Raw genomic sequence first — 12,026 nt, 5'->3', positions numbered from 1 at the left:
AACAATAGAAAGAAATATCATAATTTTACTAAAAGCAAAAATATCACATTTATTTCTAATAATAAACAAGAAAAATAAATAAATTTATTTTTCTAATTTACAGCATTCAAAATTTCTAACATCGATAAAATATCACAATTTTTATCGAAAAGATTATTTTTCAAGATAGAGGTCACGTGCGCATAAAATTTATCGCGCCTAAAATTCATGATAATAAGCAGAAATAATTATTTCATTTTATTTTTAAAAAGAATGAATTATTTTTCGAGACAATGAGGTCACTTACACATAAAACTGATAAAATAAAGATCCTAGACGAAAATATCACTATTTATTAGAAATAGACTATTTTTCAGGAAGACGATGTCACTTACCCACAAATATTTGAGAGGGGACTTCGATAAAATTCGGCTAGAGAGAGAGATCTCAAAATTTTTTAGGGTAGGAGTGCTCACCTCCCCTATTTAAATTCTTAGAACGTATTATTATAATATTTTATTACGCTCTACCTCATACCTGAGGTGTCGCGTTAAGCGTCTGCTTTTAACATACGAAAACCACGTCCGCTAAAGGACGTGGCCAGCTGCAAGCAGCAGGAGGCAAAAGAAAAAGTAAAGGCAAAGGCAAAGGCAAAAACTTTTGAAAATAGTGATGGTCCCCAAGGACCATCATACTCAAACAGACCATCACCTATTTAAAAGCATCTTTTCTCCTTTTTTTTTTTTTTTTGAAATTTTAGGATTGTTACACGTAACTTACAGTCGATGTCCTGATTCACTATCTCAATTCCACCCCTTATCAGCACCACCCCTTATCCAAGATCTGTGACAAAAAAATAATATCATAAAACTCCTAGTACCAGTCGAACTCCTGTAGGAATCGAAGCAGGTTACAGAGGTTATATCGAATGACTGTATATCTGGAATATGGAGGCACGTGAGGAGCTCGCTTTCTTCGAAGTATTCAATGCCACCAAGTCGATTAGAAAACCGATATGCAAACGGTACCCGGCGAGAACACTCCCAGGACATAATCAGGTCAGGAAGAAATTCCTGAATCTTTGAATTGCACGTTCAAAGATTCACTCAAAAACAGTAAAATCATATTTATATGTTCTTTATTATTACCAAAATAATTCAATAAACTATTTCAAATTATGCCCAAATAACTTCCCTAAATTAACAGGAAGATATTCCCTTAAGCATTCAATAAGTTGTAACAATCTCTACGATAGGTCAACAGACATCATGAAACATGGCATACCCATGAAACATGGCATACCCATCATAGGTCATTGTGAAAATGCATTTAGAGAGAGAGAGAGTGAGTGAGTAGTACAATTTTTCTTATTTTCACACACCAACCAACCAACTTAATCTTTGTCTAGAGTGAAAACGAATATATAAGGGAGGAGAGGATGATAGGTCATGAAAACAAAGGACCACATCATTACCAAAACATGATCTCATGTGATGTCAACACACCATGACCATGTGGCAAATATAAAAAGTATTAGAAGAGAGAGATGAGAAGGCACCACATGTCGCCCAAAACTTAAGGAAATCAAGGAGACTCCAAGAGTTAATCGACTAAAGAGGTAAAACGAATGAAAGTGTGGTCCCTAGTACCACCCAAAGTAAAGAAGTCAGGCATAAAAGAAGCAGTAGAAAAGCCGTGTTTGTTTTGAAACAAAACAAAATAGTTTTAACACGGTGCCCCCCCAAAGGGCTATGTGTACAAAAACATTTGCTGAAATTCGTATTAATATTTGATAAATACTAATGTTCTTTTGCATACACCAATGTTGCTACACAAAATTTGGAGAAATTTTTGTTTTTGAAGTTATACAAAATTTGGAGAATTCATTTTAAATATCAATCATTTAACTTTACCCTTTCTATTTCATCGTATTTGTTTCTTCAGTTTATTTATATATGGGTGAGGTTTGTATAAGGTGTCAGCCTTATACTATTGAAGTAAGGCGCACCTCAAAACCATGAGGAAAGATGCAGTTCCGGTACCAGAAAGCCTTGTGATTGCATTGAAAATCAATTGCCACCCCCAATTGTGAAATTTAAAGTTCCAAAAATAATGACAATCAAGCAGATAGATAACCACTTGAAAATCTTTAAAATGGATGGTCTAGATAATGTGTCAGAAGATGAACTATTTTTAGAACTTGAAATCCCCTTTTCATAACCATGAATTTTGAGGTCGAGATGATCTATTTGAGTGTTTTCTATTGTCAAAAAAAACTTTTCCAATACATTTTTAGGTGCACCTTACTTCTATAGTACTAGGTCAACAGCTCATATATATATATATACAATCATCTTCATGAAAGCCTCTTTTTCCCAACTATTTGGGGTCAGCTACACGAAACATGATCCGTCATTCTACTCTATCAAGGGCCATACCCTCAGTGAGCCATATATATATATATAAATATATATATATATATATAACATGTGTACTTTTTTAAATGCGCTAACCTCACTATGATGAACAGTTCCCAAAAAACAAATTTTAAAAATACACCATAAAAATTTGATTTTTTTAACCAAATGAATTGTCGTCCATTTGATGGGATGATTGAATCTAGGCCTTTTACAAATTCAGCTTTTGCCCAAACTTTATAGCTGACCTCATAAACATTAGATGAATAATTTTAAAAAGCAAAAAATTGATTTTTAGTTGTTAAAGCCCTAGATCTCTATATCCATCAAATGGACGGTCTGGTTTCATTGTTGGAGAGTGACTCATACTGACCTTTCCAAGGGTGCAAATTCAATTTTTTTTCTTTTTGGATTTGATTGTGGGGATGAAGAAAGTGAGAGTGCAAAACTTGGGATCAAAAAAATAACCACGAACATAGTTTTTTAGAAGAGCGGTTTAATTATATTACAATGTAACAATGACAATTATTTGACTCTAATTTTTTAACATACACTCAATTCACTATGATGAACATTTCTAAAAAAACAAAATTTAAAAAAAACACCATAAAAATTGCTTATTTTAACCAAATGAATATAGGCCGTCCATTTGATGGTATATTGGATCTAGGCCTTAGAGGGTTTCATTGTCTGCCAAACTTTTATAAATGACCTCATAGACATTATATGAACATTTTTTTTTTAGGAAAGTTGACTATTTAGATGAACAATTTTAAAAAGCAAAAAGTTGATTTTTAGTTGTTAAAGGCCTAGACCTCTATATCCACCAAATGGATAGCCTGGATTCATAGTTGGAGAGTGACTTATATTGACCTTTCCTTGAGTGCAAATTCATTTTTTTTCTTTTTGGCTTTGATTGTTGGGATGAAGAAAGCAAGATTGCAAAACTTGAGATCAGATAAATTCCACGAACATAGTTTCCTAGAAGAGCAGTTTATATTACAATGTAGCAGTGACATGAAATCTCTCCTATATATCATCATCATCATCGTTAGAGCTTTTCCCCAACTATTTGGGATCCTCCTGTATATCTAAATCTATACATAAATATAAATCAATATATATATATATATATATAGGAATGGATATCTTAGTATAAATCTTTACCTAATTTGGGTTTATTATTTTTGGTATTTTTGAATTTTCTTGCATGAGACAATTTCTTCTTAATTTTCAGTTCCCTTATATAGTTTTTCATTTGTAGGGATTAGAGTTAGTAAAATTCAAAATTGATGTCATGGGAAGGAACCACAGAATTTTTAGATGAAAGAGACCTTCGGTTGGGGCATTGGCCGACAAAGTCAAGAACTTAATGGCTTTTTGGGCCATGAACCCTAGTTTGTTCCAAGGCATCCCTTTCTCTGATTTTTATAGGAATTGGCACATCTTAATCCTTGGGGCAAAGCCAACAATCTCAAGATCCGCTCAGTGGAGGTCACACGATTTAGGCTACATCAAACCCAATTTTGATGGATGCTCTCTTGGGAACCCCGGTCCCTACAAAGTACGCAGCTTTCGTTCATCCAATGGACAGACATTGCAAGCTTTTTCCTGCCACATTGGCCATGCAAACTCAACTCTAGCCGAGGCCAGGGCCCTGTTAGAAGGTTTCCACATTTCTCACACCACCTGGGGTCACAACCTGGAGGTGGAAGGGGACTCTAAGAATGTCATTGCCTTGGCATCAGGTCTCCCCCCTTGCCCACGGTGTCTAGATGATATCTTTGATGAGATATCCCATTTGTCACAAAGCATCTCAATCTCTTGGCACCATGTTTTTCGAGAGGCCAACTCCAAGGCTGACCATCTTGCTAGAGAGGGAGCTTACTCTAATTCCTCGAGGGGGCTGTAGATCTTAGTAGATCCCCTTCTTTTCTCCTTGGATTTATTATTTTGCTTTTGTATCATTTTTTAACCCTTTGGAGATGTATAGGTGCCCTCTAAGAGGGTCCCATTTTGAGTACATTTTATTACCCAGTGATACAATTCTAGTCACCTTTCCTCAAAAAAAATTGATGCCATGGGTATAAATTTCAGGCCTTAATTTTGCTTTCTTTATTTGCTATTTTCAATTTTCTATTATATATTATTTTCTTCCCTTTTTGAAATCTCTCCTCCTTTATATTTATTTTATTCTGAATTTTCATGTCCCCCTTTTCCTTGCCCGTGCTAGTTCAAGAATAGTAGACTACCAGTTTAGACAGTCACTGAAAATAAGTGGTGACAAGCCAAAGAGGAACTACTAGCAAAAGGAAACAAAAAGCACCTTAGAAGCTTTGAGTATTAGCATTTGGCTGTCACAAATAAGAACGCCACCACACCTGCCTTGTGGGTCAACATACACCAAGGGACCTCTTGCAAAGTTCTCCCGCCCTCTTTTCAGATACTGCCATTCAGGACCCTCAAAACAGTGCATGGAACTGCAGAAAAGGACAATCAACACAGCACGGAGATTAAGAGCAAACTGTAAATATTAAATAAGTGCGTGAAAAAAATTCTTCTCTGTGATCACGAAAGATTGCGTCCTATATAAGTAGAAGCCATCAAAAAGGCCAAGATACACTTTGAGTCAGTTACTAAATGATTTTTTGTCTATTATAGCTAGAAAGTAATATTAAAATGACAAAAATGCATGTAGGGGTAATACAAGTTCAGATGAAAATTAGGTGCATATTTATTACCCTTTTAACATAAACTGATACCTATGATTAAGAATGGGGAGTTCATCCACTGAAAACCAATGTTTCCAAGTGAAGTCCTTTGTGGATTAAAAAATGAATCAGGATTTTGAGCATAGTTATCCTTGTTCATTGAAGAGAAAGGGAAAAAACAAAAAAAGAGAGAATATCAAAATAGCTAGAACGACTAAAAGTTCTATAACATACAGTCATACACTGATACCCCTGAATACCTTGTACGAAGCCCATGGAGTGAATCATCATACTCTAAAACAGAAATTTTTGCTTCTTTAAAGGTAAGAATTATGGAATCCCTTTTTCTACGACCATCATCACTGCCAGCAGATAGAATTGCCATTGTCTCCACATTACCATGCAATCTGAAAAATTGTCATGTGAGTCCCAATGACAAATGGATCTGATAAAGAGAAGGGAACATCTAATCATGGTAATTAAATGAGTAAGGAAGAATAGACATGCTCCTCTCTCGATAATTAAGCTCAGACATGATAATCAATCATGAAAGAACACAATGCAGATAGGTTCATATAATTGAAATATTTGACATTGCTATTCTAGAAATATTTTCTCGACTATGCTTTAACAAGTTTTATTTTTTGTGGCATGGAAACCCCAGTCATATCACTAGCCTATAGTCCATAACTCAAGTGCTCATAACTTCTTATTTCTGAGAACGTTAACATTTGTATTAAGAATGACGTGAGTATACAAAAAATGGGCTTCCCGTAAGCTGGGAGCTATGTGCACCAAAAAATGGCTATGGACAAACTAGAATCTTAGTAAAAAAAGCACCAAAGTGTGTGGGAATAGAACAGGAGAACTGGTAGCGCAACAAAGGGGGAAGGGGAAGCTAGAGCCCCTAAAGTGATAATGTACTGAGTCTACAAAAAAATTACTCAGTCGCTAGAGTTAGTTGCACCAGCTTTGGCAAGAGTGTCAGCATCTGAGTTGCTTCGCACTATGGCTCGAAGTGACATTCAAGCCCTTGAATAAGTGAGAAATTTCGTCGAAGACATGTGCCAGGGAGCAAGGGAACGTTGCAAAACCAGAGGCCCAGGAGATTATGTTGCTGGAATATCCTTCGATGATCAAAGTTGGGCTCCAAGAATGGTCAAAGTGTTTGAGGCCTTCGAGGAGTGCAAGGGCTCAGATTTTGAGAGTTTGAGTGGCCGATATGCTTCAGACAAGGAGGCCAGAACAGTGCCTTCATGGTCCCTAAAGAGACCACCGATGCCAACAGGTCCAGGGTTGCCTAGGGAGCAACCATCGAAGTTGAGTTTGACGAGGCCTGGTTCAGGTGGTTTCGACAGAGAGGCATGTGAAATACAAGGATGAATGAGGTTTAGCAATGCCAGCCAATCCAAGTGGAAGGCCAATGGAGGGAATCCTTTGAATCTCTAGTGATTTGACGTCCAAAAGATAACCGTAGTCTTGATCTTTTCAAATAAGGCTGCCGGAGAAGAACTTTCTTCTCGAAAGATCCTGTTGTTTCTCTCTGTTCAGACAGTCCAAAGGAGGGCCGCCATGGAGGCCTTCCACAGAATGGTGCCTGATTTGACCCAAGGTTAGGAATGGAGAAAGGAAAAGAGAAGGGGAAGGGTGAGAGGAGTCACCCATGGCCAGTGGAAAAGTTGGAGAACAGCTCCCTAAAGGTGAAGAGCAACGGGGCAATGAATGAATAAGCGTGCATTGGATTCTCTGATGCCATCACATAACACAACGGTTGGGGATAGGTAGGCCTCTTATTTGGAGCTGGTCTACTTTGAGAGCTTTCTCTGAGAAAGCTATCCAGTTAAAAACTTTGATCTTGGGGGGAGCAAAAGAGGACCGCGCCTTAGCCACAATAGGAGCTGGAGCAGGGGGGAAGGTGGGGGCTTGAAGGAGCTCACAGTAAAACGAGGAGACCAAGAAGGTCCTTGAAGGTGTCGGACACCATATAATACTGTCTTTGCCTTGAGTAGGGAGAAAGGTTGTTTGAAGAAGGGAAGAGAGGTCGAGGAATTCCTAGAACTCCGAGTCTGAGGGTGGTCTCCAAAAGAAGGGGCTCCAAACTCTGGCTGATCCTTGGTTAGGGAAGAGATCAGCTACCGTGGCTTGACAGTTAAGGGCTAAGAGGAAAAGGGAAGGGAAACAGTCATTGAGAGGGGTGTCCCGTCCAGAGGTCATACCAAAACCTAACTTGACTACCTTCCCAAGGATGGAACAAGTATTATCTTTGAAGAGATTAAAATACTAAGAAGGGATCTCTAAACTCCTAAGGATCTGTTGTGAACCCGACAGTTAGGCAACGAGGAGGAGTGTGGCGTATGACCTGTTGCCACAGACAGTTATCTTAGAAAGCTTGGCACCACCACCATTTCCCCAAAAGGGCCGTGTTATTTTTCCTGAGACTACGGACCCTGAGACCACCTTGTCCCAGGAAATCAAGTGGAATTTGTGCTTCCCATCCTTTCCTACCCACAAGAAGTTCCCCATAAGTTGCTCAAGACCGGAGTTGACCATCGTTGGCATTTGGAAGAGCGACATTTGGTAGATGGGGACATTGGAAAGGGAGGCCTTAATCGGAGTCATTCTTTCTGCTGAAGAGAGGAAGCAACACTTCCATGCTGCAAATGTACGATAAAACTTATCGATAATGTGTGCCCACAAACTTTGTTTAGGCTTTACTATACATAGGGGTAGACTGAGATTAGTTGAAGAAAGGCTTTCAGATTGGCATTCCCATTTCTCGGCCAGTTCCTGGGTATCTTGGGGATCAAGGGCCACCCTAATCATCTTGGACTTACCCATATTTACTTTAAAGCATGTAGCCCATTCAAAACACTTGAGAAAAAGAAGAAGGAAGTCAACCTCCTGGTGAGAGACATTGCAGAAGGCAAGGGCGTCGTCTGCGTAATGCAAGTGGGTTATGATTCGACCTTGGGGTCCACTGTTGAAACCATGCAGCAAAGCCTGATTGGAATAAGCAGTTTATGGAGCGACTAAAGACTTCAACCACTATTGCAAAAAGGAAAGGGGAGAGGGGTTCGTCTTGTCTAAGGCCCCTTGAAGAAGGGAAGTAGCCTTTGGCGGACCCGTTGATAAGGACCAAGAAGTGGGAGTTGGATATGCATCCTTGAATCCACTTCCTCCACCAATGTCCAAAACCTGTACAGGCAAAAGTTTCATCAAGAAGGCCCCAATCGACGTGGTCCTAGGACTTCTCCCAATAGAGCTTGATGACCAGTCCAGTGGTTTTAGAGAGATGCCTCATGTGAAGACATCCGTAGGCGATTAAGGCACTATCTAAGATTTGGCAGTCCTTTACAAAGGCACCTTGTTGGGGAGAGATCATGGAACCTAGAACTTCTCTTAGTCGAGAAGCAAGAACCTTGAATAGGATCTTGTAGGAACTATTAATAAGACTGATGGGGTGGAAAATCCTTGCACTCTTCGTCCCTTCAACTTTCGGGACCAGGGCAATAAACGTGCCATTGAGGGCTTTGTGGACGATGTTCCTTTCAAAGAATTCCTTAAAGAAGGCTAGGATGTCATTGCGAAGGAAGCTCCAACAGGAGTTAAAGATGGCGATGGGGAAACCGTCAGAGCCAGGAGCTCAGTCTTCACCTAAGTCATGGATGCTTTGAGAATCTCTCCTTTGGAGAAGGGATGCTCCAACCAGGATACCTTCTCCAAGAGCTCATAATATTGCAAAGAAAATATTTTGTGTGTTAATCATGATATTTTTTGAGTTTGCCATTTATATCTACAACATACTACATTATTTGCATTAGAACAACTATTGTTCAATTTTTTTTTTAAGCCATAAAAAATAAATCAACTAATGTTCAATGTTTTTATTTTATTTTTAACTATCGAACAATTTCACCAAAAAAAAAATGTAAATAAACAATCGTAATGCCCAGTTTCTTGACTAATGATCCAAATGAATTATCAATATCAATTTGCCAATTTACCTGCCTACTTTTTGTCCCTATTCGAGGCATTAAATGGGTATAAACCAACATAGATGTGAATGAAATTTATAATTACCCAGTGGTCCAAAAAACGCCAGGCGGGCCCTAGGCGGCCGGGGTTCTAAGCCGCCCAGCACATAGGCGGGCAACTAGGTGGTCACCCGAGTTGCCTAGGTTCAAAAAGGGGCAAATGGTGTCCAATAACCCGATTTCAGGGTACAGATTTTGTATAAAAAAATGCATATTCGATCCAAACAAAAAAACACCTAAAATACCCAATCCGATGGGTATTTTTTCAACTGGTGGGCGTAGTCCCTTGGGCGCTCACCTAGGTGGGTACCAGGCGGCCACATAGGGGCCCCAGGCAGGCACCCAAGCACAGCCAGCCTAGTTGGTCCACCCAGGCCACCCAATCCCGCCTGGGCGGACCGCTTTTTTAATCAATATAATTACCTTCAAATCCATATATGAATATAATAACTGATTAAGCTAAGAGTCCAGAATATGAATCAAATCATAGGATGAAAGGGTCTAATTTGTGTGGAATAACTTTAGCCTCATCAAAGTAACAAAAATAGCCTTATAATCCACACCATAATCTTCTCTCAAATTCAAAACCCTGAACAAGCATTCACATATTCTTTAAGTTACTACCATACACAGCAAAAAGACAAAGTTGCAATTACAAATTCCTCTTAATCGCAGGAAAATTTTATAATCTCCGAGAAAAATAAAACCACAAAAGGCATTACACGTTACAACCAAATCGTCCTTCCCATTTAAAACTCCCCAAAAAATTCACAAAAAATTAAGAATAAATGGATGAGAATTCCGTAGTCAAACCATAGAAATGGAAATTGTGAGTGAACCTGTAATGGCAAACAAGTTCCAGCCAGGCACCAGAGACTCCAGCCACTACACCTCCACCCTTAGACCCAGACGAAGCACCAGAATGCCTTGATGCCTTAGAATCCTCCTCCTGGACCCTAATTACATATACCTCAAGCACATTGGCAGCAGAGATCACGAGGTTGGGGATTGGCCCAATTCTAGCTTTAACAGGAGGCTGGTCCCATTCCGAATCAGGATCATCATTCTGAATTGCAGGCACACTCGCTGCAAAATCTGAGAAAGAATGTGTTATATAGCCAGATGCACAGTTCTCCACAGCAGTGGCCCAGTGCATAAGCTTAAAGGCCGAGAAGCTCATATTTACAATGCTCTGGTTGGACAGAAGAAGAAAAAGAGAAACTAAGGAGAATGGATATCTGAAAACCCTAGGAGAACAACAACTCACTGAAACCTGCAGAAAAGACCAGGGGAATGAGAATGGCTTAAACCTCGAGAAAAACCCTAGAATGAGAGAGATGAATGAGAGCGTGATGAAACGCTAGTAGAAAGAAAACACGGGAAATCCTAACCTAAGAGATTTCAACCCTAAGTTGACATTCAAGGAAAAAAAGGAGATTGAAACCCTAAGTTGCAGAAGGGAGGAGGTAATGGAGTTTGCTTAAACCCTCAGGCCAGGCGGGAGAAAGAAAAGCCAATCGACTGTACACTATGATCCTTATGTGAGGAAAATATTGTGATCATGAGTTTATCACCATCCATTTAATGGCTTGGAAGGTGATAAAGTGACATTTGTTTTTCTGCTTTGGATTATCAACATGTTTTATGCTACCGCACTTCTACTAACACCGTTCAATCACTTAACTTACATAAGGCGGTTACACTCCATTATCACCGTTCAATCCCATATATATGATGATTGTCTCCATGGTTATGATTTTCTCAATTCATGTGGGTCATAGCATGTGGGTGATTGAAGGGCAACTTCACTTACAGTAGTAAGGCAACTACACTTTCCACATTTATTTTAGTTCGATAGTGCATATTTGGCACAATTTTATGATACATTAAAGTAAAATCCATAGTATCTAACTAAAATGTACGATTTAAATTTTTTAATAATATAACTTCCCTTGCTTAAAAATGAGATGAAAGTATGAAATTGACTAGTATTTAGAGGCATAATATATTTTGTGGTCCATACCAATAAACCTATTCTGATGACACTCATGATCATAGATTTTCATTAAGCATTGTTTCTAGTGTACTTTTAGACAGTGAAAACCCTTTTGCCAGCCTCGTTTGGGAGGCCCTACTGAAAATGTCCTAGAGTTTCGTCGGAATGGCCACCATGAATGCTAATTTTGTGAGGGAACTCTAAAATCAACCGATTCCCCATTTTTTTTATTTTTCTCCTATACCTTGCCGGGTAGAGTTGGGTCAAGACCTATACTCGATCTAACATAGTGAGTCAGGTCCATGTCCAATGACCTATATGCGACAAGTGTCTTAGTTAGGTCTTGCCTCAGCTAGGATCTAGTCGAGTCAGGTCAAGAACCGACCAACCCACTACACCCTAGGAGCATATGTTGAGTAGGATACAGTTTCCTTTTCAAGAACCCAATAATGTACCCTTGCACTTAGGGAAAAAAAAATTATTTGATATGAAATGTTGTGAAACCACTTTGATTCGCCAGATCAACCATTTTTTTTGCAAGGAAAAAAGAGAGAATTCAGGTTCTTATGATCTGGCTCCCAATGAGGTTTGTGTGCACTTTTGGGGTGAGAATTTTTTGGGCTCCTTTAGTTTGTGAATTTAAATCTTTTTTTTTATTTTTGTTTTTGAGGTTGTTCATTGAGATGAATGAAGAGATTTACAAGATACGGGGTCCAAGGATGTTAGTTTTGAATCAGCGAAAAAGGGGCAGTAATATAGTAAGTTGACAAACGCATTTGGAAAATTTTGAAGAACTCGAGACATTTTTGTTTGCAGGCACGAACCATCATTCCATGACAATATTAGCTCTTTACTAATGAAAATTAGTATGAACCTAAGTTCTACAATC

General features: G+C 38.8%; 1 protein-coding gene across 10 annotated transcripts in view; it reads right to left on the bottom strand.

Moving 5' to 3' along the window:
- Nucleotides 1–10,844, bottom strand: part of CPSF160 (cleavage and polyadenylation specificity factor 160) — a 68,166-nt gene extending 57,322 nt beyond the window's left edge. For 4 of the 10 annotated variants that reach the window (XR_016040384.1, XR_016040383.1, XR_016040385.1 and 1 more), the window contains exons 1-3: nt 9,981–10,754; nt 5,368–5,514; nt 4,723–4,876 (exon numbers count right to left, since the gene is read on the bottom strand). Coding sequence is in view for 2 of the 10 variants with exons in the window: in XM_006851752.4 (XP_006851814.1) it covers nt 4,723–4,876; nt 5,368–5,514; nt 9,981–10,321 (642 nt within the window). In the remaining 8 variants the exon portion in view is untranslated. Of the gene's footprint in view, nt 1–4,722; nt 4,877–5,367; nt 5,515–9,980 lie in introns of all 10 variants that reach the window. The other 6 variants (XR_016040382.1, XM_020671837.2, XM_088846223.1 and 3 more) reach the window with 4 other exon arrangements.
- Between the last annotated feature and the right edge of the window lie 1,182 nt (nt 10,845–12,026).

The sequence above is a fragment of the Amborella trichopoda genome, chromosome 9 (genome assembly GCF_054954075.1).
Source record: "Amborella trichopoda isolate Santa Cruz 75 chromosome 9, AtrichopodaSantaCruz75HAP2 v2.0, whole genome shotgun sequence".
Lineage (NCBI taxonomy): Eukaryota > Viridiplantae > Streptophyta > Magnoliopsida > Amborellales > Amborellaceae > Amborella > Amborella trichopoda.
This window is presented reverse-complemented; position numbering and strand designations above follow the sequence as displayed.